Source organism: Notothenia rossii, assembly GCF_949606895.1.
Source record: "Notothenia rossii genome assembly, chromosome: 8".
Lineage (NCBI taxonomy): Eukaryota > Metazoa > Chordata > Actinopteri > Perciformes > Nototheniidae > Notothenia > Notothenia rossii.
Genome location: NC_136906.1, coordinates 46,577,922 through 46,598,034, shown reverse-complemented (window position 1 = coordinate 46,598,034; position 20,113 = coordinate 46,577,922). Strand labels below are relative to the sequence as shown.

Genomic DNA, 20,113 nt, shown 5'->3' with positions numbered 1-20,113 from the left:
TAAGTTTTCAATTTGGGACAGTGGGCAAACATATGACTAAGGTCACAGGGGGATAGATGGCATCGGTCACATTTGTCATTTACATTGGGGTATATTTTGGATAGCCGGGATGTGGAAAAGTGTGATCTATGTAAAACTTTAAACTGTATGAGCCCAAGGCGAGCACATGAGATGGAAGTTCGCACTCTGTCAATTGCCCTATCCCACCAGTCTTCGGGTAGTTCCAAGTTCAATTCCTGCCGCCAAGCCATTAGTATGTATCTAGTGACATAATATGCGAGTAGATTTTGGAGATAGACCCCCTCTCTCCTGGCATTAACTTCAAGAGGTCATCCCAGGATTGTTTGGGAGGGAGAGTGGGGAAGTTAGGAAAATGGGAGGAGACAAAATGCCTGACCTGAAAATAGCGAAAAAGATGGGATGCTGGTAAAGAGAATCTAGAAGCCAGGGTCTGGAAGCTAGGGAAAGTGTCATTTACAAAAAGGTCTTGGAATGACCTTATGCCTTTCCTTTTCCAGAGAGAGAAAACTCCGTCCATTAAAGATGGGGGGGAAGAAATGGTTCATATCGACTGGACCCTGAAGGGATGCAGAGGAAAACTTAAAGTGCTTGCAAAATTGGTACCAAATCTTCAATGTAGAAAGGACTATGGGATTACTAGTAAAGCGAGAGAGGCTTGACTGGGGAGAAGAGCAGATAAGAGCAGGTAGCGAAGTCGAGGTGAGGGAGTGAGCCTCCAGGTGGCACCATGGCACATATGGAGCACACAGCCAGAATGGTAGTTTTTGAACGTTTGCTGCCCAGTAGTAGTACAATAAGTTAGGTAGCGCAAGACCTCCCCTTAGTTTGCATTGTTGAAGTAGGGATCTACTGACCCTGGGCACCTTACCTGCCCAGATGAATGTAGTGACAGCTTGATTAACAGATTTAAAAAAGGATTTAGGTAAATAAAGTGGGATTGTCTGAACAAATACAGACATTTTGTTAAGCCATTCATTTTTGACAGCATTTATCCGGCCTAGCAGCGACAGAGGTAGGTTAGCCCATCTCTGAAAATCTGATTTAATTTGAACGAGGAGGGGAGCAAAGTTTGCAGAGAACAACGCGGACAATGAGCGAGTTACTTTTACTCCAAGATAGGTGAAACCAGAGTGGCATATTTTAAAGGGCAAATCGGATTGTAAGAGCTGTAATGCAGTTGTGTTTATTGGGAAGCATTCACTCTTTTGAAGATTGAGCTTGTAGCCGGAGAAAGAGCCAAAGTTGTCCAGAGTTGTGACAACAGAGGGCAAAGAGGCGACTGGATTCTCAATGTAAAGCAGTAAATCATCTGCATAAAGAGATAGCCTATGTTCCCTGCCCTCCCTTGTCACCCCCCGGAAAGAGGTAGAGCCGCAGAAAGAGGTTCAATAGCCAGTGCGAACAGTATAGGGTTTAGGGGGCAACCCTGTCGTGTACCACATCCAAGGGCAAAATAGCTTGAATGAGTATCATTGGTGCATACACTAGCTTGGGGAGAAGAGTACAAAAGGCGAATACAAGAGCATAATGTGTTCCCAAATCCAAATGTCTTAAGGACAGAGAATAAGTATCCCCATTCTACCCGATCAAATGCCTTCTCGGCATCAAGAGAGACGACCACCTCAGGAAGGGTGGAGGGTTGCTTAGAGTAAATTATGTTGAAAAGTGTACGTAAAGTATATTTGAAAATGAGTATCTCCCCTGTATAAAGCATGTTCGTTCCTCAGAAATGATTTCTGGTATGACTACCAACAGCCGTCGTGCAAGGACCTTAGCCAGTATCTTGACATCAGCATTAAGGAGACTGAGACGTCCTTATCCTTTTTTAAGAGGAGAGCTATTGAAGCCTGCCTCAAGGTGGGTGGAAGTGAGCCATTACCAAGCGATTCATTGTACATGGCTAAAAGCAGAGGGGCCAATTAGCATCACATTTTTTCAACAATTCAGGAGGGAACCCGTCAGGTCCTGGGGCCTTACCGCTCTGCATTGACCTGGTGGATTGCATAACCTTATCAAGAGTGAGAGGGGAATCAAGGTCATCCGCAACCTCAGGTGGAACTGAGGGAATCGTCAATTCTTACAAAAACTGAGTCATATTGGTGGTGTCTGATGGCATCTCCGATTTATACAAGGTAGAGTAACAACTTTTAAAGGCATCATTAATCTGTGCTGGGTCAGAGGTCAAGTTGTTAGAGGAGTCTAGAATTTAAGGAATTCATCGGAAGGCTGCTTTGCGTTTTAATTGGTGCGCGAGCAATCGACTAGCCTTATTGCCATGTTCACAGTATGTTCCCCTTGAGTGCAGTAGCAAACGCTCTGCGTCTTGAGTAGATAGAAGATTGAATTCCAAATGGAGATTCAGGCGCTGTTTATAAAGATCTGGGGACGGGGTCGAAGCATATTGGCGGTCTAACTCAAGTATCGCCTTAGAGAGCTCGTCCAGCCTAGCTCTACGGGTCCTGTTAAAATAAGAGGCATAAGAGATTATTTGCAATCTGAGGTAGGCCTTGAACGACTCCCATAAGAGAGAATGGGAGGTGGAGCTTGTCTTGTTAGAAAACAGAAAGTCATCAATGGCAGTGGAGATTGTACTACACAACTTGACATCAGAGAGCAGGAGTAAATTGAATCTCCACTGTGAAGGTGTACGAGGTTGAGTAGACAGAGATATGTCCAGAGTTAAAGGACCATGGTCAGAGATGATGACTGGAAAATATTCTGAGGCAGCAATTTATGGTCAATGAAAAAATTGTCAATGCGAGAGAAAGAATGATGTACGTGAGAGAAAAGGAGTAATCACGAGACTGAGGATTATTATATCTCTAGGGGTCGGCAAGGCCATTCAGAGACATAAAGTCAGAAAATGACCTTGCCATAGTGGACGGAGAGAACGTGGTGGGAGAAGAGCGGTCTAAGGATGGGTCAATAGCACAGTTTAAGTCCCCTCCCAGTATTTAAAGGTGGGTGTTAAGACATGGGATTTTGCTCAGCAAGCTGTTAGAGAACGCAGCATTATCAAAAGTGGGAGCATATACATTCCCCAATACAACAGGAGTTTGCCAAACCATACCAGTAATAATTAAATATCTCCCATTTCTGTCAGAAATAATGTTAGTGGTGGAAAAATGTATCCTCTTATTTATGAGGATTGCAACACCTCTGGCTTTGGAGTCAAAATCTGAGTGGAAGACCTGACTATAATGTTGAATATTTATCCTATGGTGGTCTTTGATGCGTAAGTGTGTCTCCTGTAAAAAAACGAAATCTGCATTTAACTTTCTGAGGTGAGAAAAAACTCTTGACCTTTTGACAGGGCTGTTCATAGCCTTTACATTCCACGACAATAATTTTGTGGAGTTAGGTCTATCTGGAGTCAAACCATTATCCGCCATCTATCCTATACAAACTGGAAAGTGCAGTGGCACAGGCAATTGCAAAGTGGAGAGAGAAAAAAAAAAACCCAAACAAAAAAAACCCAATAAAAGCAAATATACAAACAACAGACAACAGTCTCAACAGACAACAATACAACAACTCACCCAAGTCCTGTGCCCAGGTCCCCATCCCCAAACGATGGAGACGGCAGGCAAGAAAACCTTGCGGTTTCCGGCGCGGAGGCGAAAAGCTCCTACTATCTATAGTACTCCTAACACATAACTGGTAGCTCTGCAGCTTGTTTACATAATCTAACTAGAGTATGGAAAACACATAAGCATATAACAAAAAGTGAGCCCATTTGAAAGAGGGCTAATAAGAATTGCAGTAAAACACGTCTCAATCAGACCTTTAAGCACATCAAAGCCCTGAGTATAGACCCAGTGAAACATAATATTCCAAAACATCTCCCTTAAAGTGAACTTAGGAAAAGTGAACTTAGGAAAAGTGAACTTTTTTGATAAAATCACATGAATAATCATAATAGTAACCCGGTAACTCAATATATACGTATATATACCATTCTGAAATAGAACATTATGAATAACAAGTTGTACTTTTAGTAGTACTGCTAGTAACAAATCTGAGTACTTCTCCCATCGCTGATGTACTTCACTTCCCAAACACTCTAACTTCCTGCTGGGCTTTGTCATTATATCTCGTTTAACAATTTATTGCCTGAAGGTTGTCAAGCGGTTCAGAGCTGTTAAATGGTGCACCATTGCTCAGAAGAGAGCACTTTTGATGTTGCAAAAGCTTCCTCGGCCCGAGGCGGTGTGGCTGGTCAATAACCGTTTCCATCAGCGCTGCACATGTTGGAGGTTAAGCTGTGACGTGGTTTTGTTTATAATGGTGGAGAGAGGATGGGGCAGGATAGAGAGCTGTAGGCCAGCCTCGGGACCCCAGGGATTAAACCAGCAGCTTAATGAGCCGCCCGCAGGAATTAGTGCTGCTTTAACCTTAGTGTTGTGACTGCTATGGGGGGGGGGGGGGGTTGATTTACAGAGACTGGAGGTAGAGGAGGAGCAGCCGCTTCCTGTCTGTTGGCAGACATGTAGGTTTCAGTTGAATAGTCCTTTTTCCCTCAGGAAGGTTCCTAACAGAGTCAAATGACCCTGAAGTCACTAAGTGGCAGCCATGATAGAGCTCTTTAAATTCTCTAGAACGATACATTTGACAATTTTAAGCTTGGCCTACCATTTTATTGGAGCGATGAGGAACAGGTGGGGCTTAAAAAGGCCCACCTGTTCAAAGTGGGGAATGACAGAAAAAGTTTAAGAACCACTGCTGTAAAGCCTCCTGCCTCTCAGACTTGATGAAAAAGACAGATTTCCGATGTAATGCGAGACAGGTGACACGCCTGATGTAATATCTCCCTTTTGCATCTCCTTGGTTTGGGTTGAGGTTACAGCACAACACAGCAGGTGGGCTCCATCGAGATATACCAAGAAAAATTATTCTGATGCAGCAGTAATGGCATTCTGGCACAATGAGAGTACTCACAAAATCCGTCTGAAATCAGTCATTTCAAACAGTAAGTACTGGTATGAGAAGTGAAGTGACAGGTTAGATTACAGTGCCGTTCTGTTCTCTTATGCTGTGGCTGTTTGTGCTTTAGATGCTCTGTGTGAGAGCCTCTGTGCCACATCCTGCTTCCTGTGTTTTCTACATCTCTGGTCTCGCACAACAACACACGTCACCAAGATGGCCATCACTACTGTCTTGCCAAAAAAGGGATTGACTACCCTCACTATCACAACAATGAAACACGTCCAGAAGAATGTCATGCAAAGCTGCCTGCCTGCCTTTTAATGTTCAATGTCAACCATTTGTGCAGATAGCATGAAGTAGAAAAGATTGCCGATGCTAATGTAGCGTTAGCGTTAGCATTTCTCCACCGGGGGCATCCGGGCTTAAACGGTGTATTATAGAATGATCACAATGGTGTGACAGTACTCTTCGAAGGGTTCACGAAATATGACTACTACTCTTACTGTTTAACATTTTGGGTTACTTAATGTTACTTCATGTTAAGGCTAATAAAAATGACAAGGCTAAGGCTGTAATGCTAACTAACGTGCTTGCTACTAGCTAGGTAGCTAACTTGATCCAGCCACTCCTGGTCCTTTCATCAGATGGGTAGCGAAAGAATGAGCAAGACCCATTGCTGGTATGATAACAACCTGGTACTAAGCACACAGGCATCTTGTTAAAGTTATCTTATCTTAGCTATCTCTTATATTTAGTGGAGGAAAACAATTATGACATCAGTTATGACATCACTTATGCGACTCTGGGATTTGTAGTTTTTCTAGTTGCGTATTTTTCACAGTCTTATATTTCAACCGTTTTAAGACAAACTGTGACTTTTTTGACATGGAAAATATTTTTTAAGATCGACAAACATCATATGTGTAATTCGTGGCACAATTCAAACGGGATCGAAAGATACGTTTTCTCTCCCCATTGACTTCAATACATAATTTTTCCGAAATAAGGTCCCATGGACCGGAAGTATATGAGCGGGACTTCGCCTCTCTAATTGTCATCTTTAATAACTGTAATATATACCGGGCTGCTAAATCCTAAGAACTGCTACAGGATTTGTGTATTTGATTTGTTTTTGATCTGTATTTTGAAAATTATTTAATTTTTTAATCTTTTTTTAGCATATTGTTTATTATATTATAACTTTTTTAACGCATGTAAGATATGCAACACTAAGCTGTCTGTGGCTCTTTCCTGCTGTAACGCTGTAATTCTGATTCTGATTCTGATATAGTTTTAAATGTCTGAATGGCTCTGAGCCGAGTGATCGGTGAAAGCTTTATCCTGAAACATTCTAGGGCTGCTGTCTGGTTGTTCTATTCCTTTTGTTTCATGTGAGCTTAATAGAGGAGTGAAACACATATTCACCACGGTCTGAATTAAAAAAAAAAAAAAAAGAAGGGAAAGGAATCCCACTTTGTATGACACTATTTGAATTACATTTCATTTAGCTGACGCTTTTATCCAAAGTGACTTACAATTACCGATCACAGGGACATTCTCCCTGGAGTAACTAAGGGCGAAGTGCCCTTATGAATTGAAGTCAATGGGGAGAGAAAACGTATATTTCGATCCCGTTTGAATTGTGCCACGAATTACACATATGATGTTTGTCGAGCTTAAAAAAATAAGTGGTGTTCCTGGCGGGATTTGAACTCACAACCTCCTTTACTCCTCTTTTTGTTTTTTTGCAGTGTATATTTAGCTTATTTTAACATTATTATATGCTTACCTTTAACCTTTGTGTGCTGTTTGGGTCTGTGGGACCCGTTTTCAGTGTTTACTAATATATTAAATGTTGAAGTGAAATGCATCAATCTGGTGCACTTTGAGCACAAAATGAATTTATGGATACAGCTCTCAACACTCAGATGAAAGGGAGCTGTATACTTTTCAATAATCCAAACATCTTAAGAATATGATCACAACCAATAGAAAATCATTTAAACTTGTTTATTCTTATTTTATGTTACCTAGTTAGCATTCTTTCTTTTTATTTATGCATATTTTACTAATCACTCCCCTTTTAAACTTTTTTTTTTTTTTACTGTCCTATAGCACACATTGGAATGATTTCTTACTTTATTTTTCACAACTAGGCTATATTAAATAGATAAAGGTGTGCTCTCTCTAGCTCTCTTGCTCTCTGTGTCGCTCGCTCACAGAGGCTGTGTGCTCCTCCGTGGCGATGACGGCTTGCGTTAAAAAATAAAAATAAACATAGGCCTATTTGTAAAGTGGGGGGACACAAACGGGATTTCGAAAACTGTCACGCCGCAAACACTGCTGTGAAAGTCCACAGCCATTGCGAGTCTCCGGTTGTAACAGTCCACTACCGCCCGCAAGGACCCAGGTTCGATTACGGCCTGAGATTTAAAAAAAATATATTTTTTTAAATCTCCCGTTCATCGCGTCCACCTATCACATCTATGCGCCCCACACTTTGAGAAAATCTGCTTTACAACAAGGACTGGGTATATTGATTTTGAAGAAAAACACTCATTTTTAAGTCAATAAAATCATTTTCAATTAATATTGGGAGTCAATTCGTTTGTTTATTTATTATGTGCTTCTAACCAGTTGTTATAATGATAATAATTTAGGCTGATCAAGGACAGGTTCCTTGAACACAACACGAGCCTAACGTGTCATCACGTGGTATACTGTATGTCTTGTCTGACAGGGGTGCAGTGCTCACGGAGAGCACCAGAACGCCGGTCTGGCACTTCAAAAATTGCAGTACCCATAAGGAGCTGTACACATGCCGCAGTTTTTGCGTGGCTGTGTCTTTAGTTGTAAGCCCAGTGGCGATCTGTTCATCTGTCATACTGACCATACAGTCATTAACTTTGTTGTTATTAGCATCTGGTTAGCTAGCTATGCTAACGAATATAAGAAGTCTAACCATGGCTAGAAGTTAATCTGTTAAGATGAAACACAGGACACAGGCCTCCTCGGCCTATTTATAGAATGACTGGTCGACTTGGCTTACAGTAAGGCGCTGCATCAGCAAAACTGCTCACCTCTGGATAGAAGAACTGAGTGGTTATCAGAGCATCCGGGGCTGTGCCATCCTACTGTTGAATGGAAATAAACACCCTTACACCAAACGTACACGTGTCTGAGCCTTTGAACCACATCCTGGAAGTCATATCATGATGATGCAGAGATAGCTGTGGGCTCACTGCTGGGGGGGCTCATCTGCATGTTGCACCTTGTTCACATCTGCACATTTGCAGAAAGATGCAGAACCCACAATCTGAAATCCACAGTTGGTAAAGTGTCTGTTCTTTGTCACTCTAGACCTCTAGTTTGTATCATAGGGTATTTCATTAGCCTTGTAACGATAAACCTGAGGCCTTTGTAGCGAACATATATCTCTAGCAGTATCAATGAAAGCATTAACTTTGAAATGCTCATCAATGTCTTTACTAATAACTTGTGATTAGAATGCAGTGTTTGAAGATCAATGTTAAATATTTGAGATCATTGGAAATTACAACAATGAATTCTAACAATGCTTCATTTCCTCCTGTTATCCTGATTCAGCATGGCAGCAGTCTCAGATGTGGATTTTATAAATAGAACGTTTTTTTTAGTGTTGACTCTGAAGGAACTGATGTTTGAAGCTGCTCTTCAACGTAGGATTTTGTCTTTCTCTATCTCAGCATGTTTCCTCTTTTTCTTGTGAGAACAAGCACACTGAACACAAATGTAAAGACAACACTTTTGTTTTTGCTCCCATTTTTCATAAGCTGAAATCAAAGATCTAAGACTTTTTCTATGTAAATAAGAAGAGGCCTATTTCTCTCAAATATTGTTCACAAATGTGTCTAAGTCTGTGTTAGTGAGTCCTTCTCCTTTGCCGAGATAATCCATCCACCTCACAAGTGTGGCATATCAACATGCTGATTAGACAGCATGCTTATTGCACAGGCTGGTCACAATAAAAGGCCACTCTAAAATGTTCACTATTATCTTGAAAAATACATTTACTGCTGTAGGAACAGAGTAGCTGCAACATGAGGTGATGGTGGTGAAGGAACGGCACAACAATGGGCCTCAGGATCTCCTCACGGTATCTCTGCATTAAAAATGCCATCAATAAAATGCTCCTGTTTTCGTTGTCCTTAACCTACGCCTGCCCATACCATAATTAGGGCTGTAGCGATACACTAATCTCACGATACGATTCACGATATTGAGCTCACGATACGATATATATCACGATATTCAGCCAACGATACGATTCGATATAATTCGAATCATTTTCTGAAAGATTTTAAAGGGACAGTGTGATTTTGGTGACATCTTGTGAGTGTTCCATTGACTTGGATTGAATTAATTCAACTGAAAACTGAAAGCATCAATTATACAATATATGGCTCTGACTAGACAGAGAGTCTACAGCTTGCAAATGCTGGACAAAATGACTCAAAAGATGTGGTGAGAAAATTTGTTTCATTTATTGAAACAGTGCTAACTGTAGCTTACAAGACTTTGAAACGTAAGTACATAAAGTGCAGTATCACAATGGACAATGGAGAATTAAAAGGTGCAGCAGGTGGCCTGTTCTGAACAGATTCTTTTACAGCATTTTTAGCTTAACACAGAATATGAGGTAGCCAATAATTCAAGTCACTAAGAACAACATTTAATGTAAAATGTACCTGCCAATAATTAAAGTCCAAAGGAGTAACATTTAAGCCAAAAACACTAAACAGAAAGGCTCCTCTCTACATAACTGCATCTACATTCTCTTCAGATGTTTGTTCAGGAATATAATCTGATCAACGTGGTCTGGGAGAAGTGCACTTCTCTGAGCAGTGACGATGGCCCATTCCCAAACCGCCCCCTACCCCCTACCCCTCCGTTTGAGCGTTCACGCGGAGGGTCCGCCTACGAGTGTGGAGCGGTGTGGAGGGGGAGTGGGTTATAAACAGAAGCTTATAAACATCAGGTTTAAAACTAAAAGAGCTTTGAAACACAATGAAAGATGTTAGGAGGTTTATTTGAGTTATTAATTTAAACTTTTTGTCTAAGAGATGCTGATTTGAAACCGTTGTTACATTCAGTTACGGCATTTCCTGTTTCTGCCGGAGAGAGGGGACGCCGTCCCAAAGCTTGCTGCTGTATTTACTCCCTCCATCTGACAGGAGGGAGCCTCGTTGAGCTGCGAGTGTGGCTACAGACGGAGTTCACTCCATCGAGGGAGTGGTTTGGGATTGTGCCGATATCTCCGGCGGTAGAGAAGACCCTCTCCAGTGTGGTTAATGTTTGCCGCCATTCTCCTGAACCGCTTCGCACTCACTGCGAGAAGAAGACACCGGCGTCTGTGTATCTAGAAATGCTCTACAGCGACACTAGCGGCTCGGCTGGCTGACGTAATCGCTCTTCATGCAAAGCGAACGGGGGGGAATGGGCAGCGAGCAGAGTGCCAGGCGGAACACAGGGATTTGAATGGGAGTTAATGTATCGATACCCGCGGCTGAAATATCGATACTTTCTCGGGAAACAAAATATCGATATATATCGTAGGATCGATTAAATTGCACAGCCCTAACCATAACCCCACCCCCACCATGGAACACATGATTCACAACGTTGACATCAGAAAACTCTTACCCACATGACGCTATAAAATCGCCATCTGCCCTGTACAGAGAAAACCGGGATTCAATCGTGAAAAGGATACTTCTCCAAAGTGCCAGACCCCATTCGAAGGTGAGCATTTGCCCACAAGTTGGTTACCACGACGAACTGCAGTCAGGTCAAGACCCCGGTGAGGAAAACGAGCTTGCAGATGGGCTCCCCCTGAAACGGTTTCTGACAGTTTGTGCAGAAATTATTTGGGTATGCAAAGCAATATTTGCCTCAGCTGTCCGGATGTCCAGCTGTCCAGGGGGCTGGTCTCAGACAATCTTGCAGGTGAAGATGCTGGATGTGGGGGTCCTGGGCTGCTGTGTTTACATGTGGTCTGCTGTTGTGAGACCTGTTGGATGCACTGCCAAATTCTCGGAAATGCCTTTGGAGACGGCTTATGGTAGAGAAAGGAACATTAAATTCACAGGCGACAGCTCTGGTGGACATTCCTGCAGTCAGCATGTCAATTGCACGCTGCCTCAAAACCTGCAACATCTGTGGCATTGTGCTGTGAGATCAAATTGAACATTTTAGTGGCCTTTTATTGTGACCAGCCTGTGCAATAAGCATTCTGTCTAATCAGTTGTTGATATGCCAAACCTGTGAGGTGGATGGATTATCTCGGCAAAGGAGAAGGGCTCACTAACACAGACTTAGACACATTTGTGAACAATATTTGAGATAAATAGGCCTCTTGTGTACATAGAAAAGGTCTTAGATCTTTGATAGTTCATGAAAGAAAAGTGTTGCCTTTATATTTTTGGGTCAAACTCTCCGTTGTCCACAAAGGGACTTTGGAGGTGTTTCCCATGTTTTGTGCTCATTTGCTATTTTGTTCCAAGACCCAGGGTTTGCCAGACTGATCACTCACAGCATTTTGCTGCTCTTAAGTGTGCAGTCAATTAGAGCTGTGCATCTTCACTGGTCTCACAATTCAATTCGAATACAATTATTCTGTCAACGATTTGATTCGATTTCACGATGCATCACGAAGCATAACTATGCGTTGCATCCTCAATTTTCTATATGACTGCACATGCCTACTTTTTCATCAATTAATATAACCAGTCAAACCATTATAACCTCCATTTTTTTATTATGTACAAAGTGCATCAGAAATCAATAACATAAATGTCTTGACATGAAATTGTGAACCAAAATAAATAAATAGTTTAGGTCTCTCTATCTGTAAATTGTTCCAATACTTCTTCATCTGCAGCTTATAGCAACTGTCTTCTGCTCAAAAGAAGGACACTGAATGTCCTGAATGTGCATCACAAACATGACTTGAGGAGGAATACTGAGGAGAGACGGTGATCGAAAAGTTTTCCTGCTGCCTTCACAAAGTAACAGAAGTATTTATCGTCTGCAAATAGCAAAAATACTTTCATACTCTGCAATCCAAGACTTAATTTTGTTTTAATCCACCAAAAACCTGACATGACGGTAACGCAAGATTAAAACTAAATTAAACATAAATCCATGTGTGTCTCTGAGCCGCAGCGACACGGACTGATTCAGAGCGGGTCGTTTGGAAAATCAAAAAGCAACGTTACTAGGCTATTATCGATTATGTTCTGTCAATGCATCGATGCAGAATGGTCCACTCTGCATCGTGATGCATCTTGGAAACGAATGAAGATAGCAAGAGTGTTGTGATTCATCCAGAGCTCGGGAAAGAAAGGAGTGTTCATTGCCTAGACACAGCTGTGTTATTAAGAAGGTCAGCTGTCTGCACGCTGCTGTCTGCAGTCTGCTGTCTGCAGTCTGCTGTCTGCACGCTGCTGTCTACTGTCTGCACGCTGCTGTCTACTGTCTGCACGCTGCTGTCTGTTGTCTGCATGCTGCTGTCTACTGTCTGCACGCTGCTGTCTACTGTCTGCACGCTGCTGTCTGCACGCTGCTGTCTGCACGCTGCTGTCTGCACGCTGCTGTCTGCACGCTGCTGTCTACTGTCTGCAAGATGCTGTCTGTTCTCTGCACGCTGCTGTCTGTTGTCTGCACGCTGCTGTCTGTTGTCTGCACGCTGCTGTCTGCACGCTGCTGTCTACTGTCTGCACGCTGCTGTCTGCACGCTGCTGTCTGCACGCTGCTGTCTGCACGCTGCTGTCTGCACGCTGCTGTCTGCACGCTGCTGTCTACTGTCTGCACGCTGCTGTCTGTTGTCTGCACGCTGCTGTCTGCACGCTGCTGTCTGCACGCTGCTGTCTACTGTCTGCACGCTACTGTCTGCACGCTGCTGTCTGCACGCTGCTGTCTGCACGCTGCTGTCTGCACGCTGCTGTCTACTGTCTGCACGCTGCTGTCTACTGTCTGCACGCTGCTGTCTACTGTCTGCACGCTGCTGTCTACTGTCTGCACGCTGCTGTCTGCACGCTGCTGTCTGCACGCTGCTGTCTACTGTCTGCACGCTGCTGTCTGCACGCTGCTGTCTGCACGCTGCTGTCTGTTGTCTGCACGCTGCTGTATGCACACTGTCTGCACGCTGCTGTCTGTACGCTGGTGTCTGTACGCTGCTGTCTGCACGCTGCTGTCTGCACGCTGCTGTCTGTACGCTGCTGTCTGTACGCTGCTGTCTGCACGCTGCTGTCTGCACGCTGCTGCTCCGTGGTGATGACGGCTGCGTTAAAAAATAATAATAAACATAGGCCTATTTGTAAAGTGGGGGGACACAAAGGGGATTTCGAAAAGTGTCACGGTTAAACTCCTTATGAAGTGGTGAGATGTCGCTCCACATTGCTTTTCTTCCCGCCTGCAACGCTGTAGTGTGTGTGTGTGTGAGTGAGTGAGTGAGTGAGTGAGTGAGTGAGTGAGTGAGTGAGTGAGTGAGTGAGTGAGTGAGTGAGTGAGTGAGTGAGTGAGTGAGTGAGTGAGTGAGTGAGTGAGTGAGTGAGTGAGTGATTCACATGTGTGTATGAGAGATTTTTACATATGTCGGTAAATTATTTTGTTTTCAGTTGTGTGCGTGTGAGCAGGCTCGGATTGTCCATCGGGAGATTCGGGACTTTTCCCGGTGGGCCGCTGCCGTTGGTGGGCTGCTGCCGTTGGTGGGCTGCTGCCGTTGGTGGGCCGCTGCTGTTGGTGGGCTGCTGCCGTTGGTGGGCTGCTGTCGTTGGTGGGCTGCTGCTTTCGGTGGGCCGCTGGCTCTGGCATAGGTGGGCCGTGGAATTTCACAGCGCCGCTGCGCCGGTACCGCACCCGCCGCCGCAAACAACCGCCGCCGCGAGGCTCCGGCGATAACAGTCCACTACCACCCGCGAGGACCCAGGTTCAATTCCGGCCCGAGGTCCAAAACATTTATTAAAATATTTTTCGCAACCCACCTATTACATCTCTGCGTTTGTGACTTTGCAGACCGTTTACATGCATAAAAACCTTCATAACACACAAGGGGACGGAGGGGGGGACGGTGCTGGTGGAGCACGCTCATGTACTGTCAAGTCGCCGGAGCCTCGTAGCGGGGGCTACTGCGGAGCGCATAAAGCAGGCCGTTTCTCAATGTTGAGTAAACCTGCTGCAGAGCCACTATTTCAAGTATACTACGTCATCGAGTGGCGCCGAATGACTGTTTAAATGCATGTTAAATGCCCAGCATTCGGCGCCACTCGATGACGTAGTATACTTGAAATAGTGGCTCTGCAGCAGGTATACTCGACATTGAGAAATGGCCGCAGACTCTTCGCGCTAACGAAGGATCACTTCTTCATCAGGGCAGGGAAGGCTACGCAGTACGCAGGCTACTGTCCCGCAGCTACTGCCTCTCTGTTGGACTCCGGTACTGCACATTACTCGCGTTGTAAAAAAAAAGAAGTGTGGGGGGGGGGGGCGAACGCACTAACCACTCCGCCAGCGCCACAGCGCGTGCCGGATGAGAATGTGAGATGAGATTTGGCCCGCGGGCCGCCAGTTGATGGTCACTGCCCTATGCCATCGTGTAGTTCAGTTGGTAGACCTGACGGCTATGTCCTGGGCCCTGGACCATGTGCCGTCCCCTCTACCTTTCATGGCTGTCACTTGAATAATGGCACTGGGAGCCCCAGCAAATATAAAAAAATGTTTAAATAAGTGTCAACCAGCTGCCTGTAGAACTCAGCAGTCTAATGCTATATATGCGTTTGAGTTATTCCAAATACTATGGTTTTTCTTTCTACAGATTATAGAGAATGGGCTGTGTGCAATGCAAGGATAAGGAAGCAACCAAATTGACAGACGAGAGAGAAACCAGCCTCTCCCAGGGAGGGAGCTACCGCTATGGGGCTGACCCCACGCCGCAGCACTACCCCAGCTTCGGGGGCGCCGCCATCCCCAACTACAACAACTTCCACACCCCCGCCGGACAGGGGATGACTGTCTTCGGGGGGGTCAGCACTTCCTCTCACACTGGAACCCTGAGGACTCGTGGAGGGACCGGTAAGAGATGTATGATGTTCAAAGTTAGGACAGTCGGAAGATATGTTTTAATGTCCATCTGAAATCGTTTGGTCATTCTTTTTACACACAAAGATAATTAAATGTTTTTAATGTATATTTTATAGTTTGTTATTATCATAAGAAGGCTGCTCTATGTGTCAGCTGGCTGTTATTCATGATGTCCCCCCTAGGGAAGGAGAGACAAAGCTGCTCATGGGCACACAGCATGTTGTTAGCAGGGATTTTAAAGAGACGGACCACAGCAGCATGTGGGAACATTGTGTGTGATGTACTGTGTCTGATAGGAACATACTTTGCTTTGAGCACCAGGAAAAGCGGTATATAAATAACATGTATAATTATTATTATTATTATTATTATTAATGTTGTATGAATTTTTGACTGATAAACAGCTGGATTAGGTTTAGGAGAGGACTGTGTGCAGGTAACTGCTCTCCTCTAAACTTGGATTACACCTCATTTGCAAAATACTACACAGAAATGATAAAATAGAAATGTAAAAGTGGTCCATAATACCTTCTCATTCGCGTTAAGCTTCACACCTGAGACCAGTAAGTCCAAGCCTAAAAAGGCACAAGCCCAGGGGCCTCATTCATAAAACTTTGCGTAGGATTCACGTTTAAAGGTGGCGTACGTAGGACAAAGAAAGTGCTTACTCACAAAAATATTCTGATTTATAAAACACTGCTCACGCATTTACTTATTTTTCCAAGGTATGTTACTGTGTGCACTCAGGAGTATCAAACAGGCATTTGTTTAATCATTTTAAGATTTTCTTCATAATGATTCATGAGAGGTAATATTTAGATTTATGTTATTATTTTTACATGTTTCTCTCCATTCTTCCTTCGGCCAATGGTGTCACAGTTTCTCATCTCTCCTGTTTTTGTGCGTACGGATGGGTCAAAGTGTCCCGTCAACTTTGTTTTTTATAAATCGCAAAGATTGCTTATAAATTGGCATCCACCACGTTCATAAATGAGGCCCCAGGACTTGATTCCAGACTGGAGACAGAGCCTGGTCTCCACAGACCTGCTCAGACATGAACATATACAGATGTAGTGATTCATTTCAGACAGTTTGAAATGCGAGGGCCGTGATTGGTACGTGATCTGCCCTCGCTCAAGAGAAAACCTCCAGCTTGACTTGAGACCGCCCCCGTGATAGATAAATGTAATTGTAATGAAGCCAGCTGCAATGGATCATTGATCCACCAGGGGGTGCAGTGGGGTTCCACACTGGAGCTCATGTGAAATAAAGTGAGATACAGTATGCTGGATGTACAGCGGAACTTTTTTAAGATCCATATGTCACGGATATCATACTCTGTGCTAAATAAGAGACATGTAATCATTTACAAAACATCACCATGTTGTTATTTGACAAAATAATTTTGTTATTCGAAAAAAACGAACGGGAGGAAATGCAGCCCGGCTCTCGATTTTGAATCCTAATTTAATCATCATCTTCACCACGATCATTTATGTTTATGTTCGCCGAATTGACATGAAATCACTGACACATATGAATATACTGTATTCAACTTCATTACAACGTTATTAACGTGCCTAAACTCAGTAATTCACCAAAGATATGTATATTTTAATGGAGTTTCGTCGGTCGATCAGGATCCCAAAGTGTAGCGGAGGGATCCTCATCTGGATGAAGGGTGCTATTTTCCCCATAAAGAACAAGTCGCTGCAAATTATCCCACTTATTACATGGCCACATTCTCAACAAAGTAACGACATGACTCCCAATATTAATTGAAATGCTTTTATGGATTTAGAAAATGTTTTTATTGATTTAAAAAAATAGTTGTATGTATTGATTTAAATTGACATGCATCCGCTAAGAAAAATAGTCCGTTGTTACCATTTTTTAAACAGTCTGAATGAAACGGCAGCTCTCAGCTGTGTATTTACACAACTAATGGCCCATCAACCACAGCTCTCTCCCCCCCTCCCCCCCTGATCTTTCTTCTCCAGCAGCTAAATTAACTGTAGGTTACTCTGAGTGACCATAGACTGTATGTGACAAGCTTACAGTTAGTGACGTAACAACACCATAAAAGCTGGGGGGTTGAAAGCAATACGGGAGGTAAAAATAACTACAATAATTGTGATTTATTTTTTGTGGCTTTTATGTTTTTAGATATAAAATGTTATATAATTCAGGCTTATAGTTCACCCTTCTCTAAAAGCCTTCAACAATGACAATATTCATTGTAATTTAATAAATCCTTCCAACACACATTGTAAAAAATAGCCTTCTGTAAGTTAAGAAATAATTTCAATATGTACATCTTCTGATGTAACAACAATAACATTATAAATAGTAACATAGCTGAACATGGTATTGCACATTTAGCTTTGAGTGTTACTGACCTGAGATGTTTTTATTACATGAATTAAGGTGACTGAGGCTTTTTAACATACAGGGATGCAAACTCATCAGGTATGAAAAAGGTGACAAGGATCCGAGCCCCCGGCTCCCCCACCCCACGGAATGACAGAGGATTTTAGCAGTCAGAACAACTAAAGCAGCAGTGTTAATAATAACAAAAACGCCAAAGAGTCACATCTAATAGAAATATATAAAAGCATTTATTTTAAATTGTGGAGCAGTCAGTTTATAATTTTGGCAGCACTGTTGAGCATTTTGAAAATGTATTTTCATGCCTCTGTGCAAGGCTTAAGTCTTTTTATCTTTATAGCCACATGGTGTAAAGTAACTAAGTTCATAAACTCAACAAGTACTATACTTGGGCACAATTTTGAGATACTTGTACTTTATTTAAGTATTTCAATGTTTTGCTACTTTGTTCTTCTACTCCACTACAGTTCAGAGGTACATGGTGTACTTTGACTCCACTACATGTATTTAATACCTTTAGTTACTTCACAGATCTGGATTAATTAAGTGAAATATAATCAAGTGTTAAATCAGACTTTAGTTCCACCTGGAGTAAATCCACAAGCTACCCTGCAGTATACAAAGTCATTCAAACTAGCTGCACCTTTAGCAGCTTTGAGAACACTTTCATGATCAATCATTATAAAACATATTATATATATTATTCTGAAATGGACCAATCTGCACAATGACTACTTTTACTGTCGCTACTTTCACTATATTTTGATGATAATACTTTTCTACTTTTACTTGAGGAACATTTTGAATGCAGGACTTTTACTGTAACACAGTATTCCTAGACTCTGGGACTATTACTTTTAGTCAAGTACAAGATCTGAGTACTTCTACTTTTACTCTAGTACAAGATCTGTGTGCTTCTACTTTTACTCAAGTACAAGACCTGAGTGCTTCTACTTTTACTCAAGTACAAGATTTGAGTACTTCTACTTTTACTCTAGTACAAGATCTGTGTGCTTCTACTTTTACTCAAGTACAAGATTTGAGTACTTCTACTTTTACTCTAGTACAAGATCTGTGTGCTTCTACTTTTACTCAAGTACAAGATCTGAGTACTTCTACTTTTACTCAAGTACAAGACTTGAGTACTTCTACTTTTACTCAAGTACAAGATCTGAGTACTTCTACTTTTACTCAAGTACAATATATATATACTTATACCACCTCTGTTTATAGCCTATGAGAAAAACTATTAGAAATAGAAGGCTAAAGCTAACGTTAGCAGATAGTGACAATGTATGCTAGCTAGCTAGCTCAACGATTCCTTAAATAATTTTGCCACAGAAAAACTTTTCAGTTCACATCACGCTCTGCCGCTCCGACAGGGAGCTCTGCTCTGAACACCTGAACAGCCCGTTCTAACAGCTGTTCACCAGCGGTCCAGTCTGTGCCACAGTGACTCCGGACGCACAGTTAATATTAACGAACGCACCCGTAGCTAATGTAGCTGCTGAAGCTAGACCATCATCTCGGAGCAGCAGAGCCTTATTATACATCCATGAGCAGAGCCGACAGGCAGGAAGACTCGAGCACACAGCTCGTACTTGATTATAATATATAAAAAAAGAACACCATGCGTGTCATGATGGCACATAACAGCTCACGGCCGCAGATTACTCCGGGTCCCAGCCCCCCCCATACCCCAAAAATATTTGTATTGCAGATCTACATGAATCACACAAACGACTTATTTTGGATTCAAAACGGCAAATTTCGCCGAAAGGTGACAAGTTTGCATCACTGAACATAGACAGAGCACAACCAAAACATAACATCTGAAACGATGTAACAACATAATACACTTGTGGGGATGCTTGGGATGTGAGGAGTGAGGGACACGGCTTAGAACGGGCGTGTCGCCTGGCAGGACAGGAGAGTGTGTGCACCAGTCTGCCTTGATCTATGAATTCATGTCCGTGACACTCACTGCTGCCCACAGCTGTTTTATAGAAGGAAATTCCTTCACTTCATGAAAGTGTTTTAACCACACACTCCTCTACACACACATGACGGGTGTTATTTTCCCCATAAGGAACAAGTCGCTGCAAATTATCCCGCTTATTACACGGCCAAATTCTCAACAAAGTAACGACATGACTCCCAATATTAATTGAAATGCTTTTATGGATTTAGAAAATGTTTTTATTGATTTAAAAAATAGTTGTATGTATTGATTTAAATTGACATGCATCCGCTAAGAAAAATAGTCCGTTGTTACAGTTTTTTAAACAGTCTGAATGAAACGGCAGCTGTGTATTTACACAACTAATGGCCCATCAACCACAGCTCTCTCCCCCCCTCCCCCCTTGATCTTTCTTCTCCAGCAGCTAAATTAACGGTAGGTTACTCTGAGTGACAAGCTCACAGTTAGACACAACACTGTCATTGCAAGTGACCCTCAGTTAGTTGACTTTTATGTTCAACTGCTAAATTCGTCACTGATAAAAAAGGGCTTCTACTGTACCTAATTACCTTAACACTAGAACCGCCAGAGGTTTTTATATAGGCCTACCTAAACCCGTCAAATCCCGCTATTAGAATGCAATTTTTAACAACATAGGGTGCTACATAACACACTTTCAGGAAAAGTCAGGGACTGGGA

General features: G+C 42.7%; 1 protein-coding gene across 5 annotated transcripts in view; it reads left to right on the top strand.

The window, feature by feature from the left end:
* LOC307016836 (tyrosine-protein kinase Fyn) overlaps positions 1–20,113 on the top strand; it is a 104,394-nt gene that overhangs the window by 29,168 nt on the left and 55,113 nt on the right. For all 5 annotated transcript variants that reach the window (XM_079646159.1, XM_079646158.1, XM_079646160.1 and 2 more), the window contains one exon: positions 14,801–15,057. In XM_079646159.1, the coding sequence (XP_079502285.1) occupies positions 14,811–15,057 (247 nt within the window). In that variant the 5' untranslated portion in view covers positions 14,801–14,810. The remainder of the gene's footprint in view (positions 1–14,800; positions 15,058–20,113) is intronic.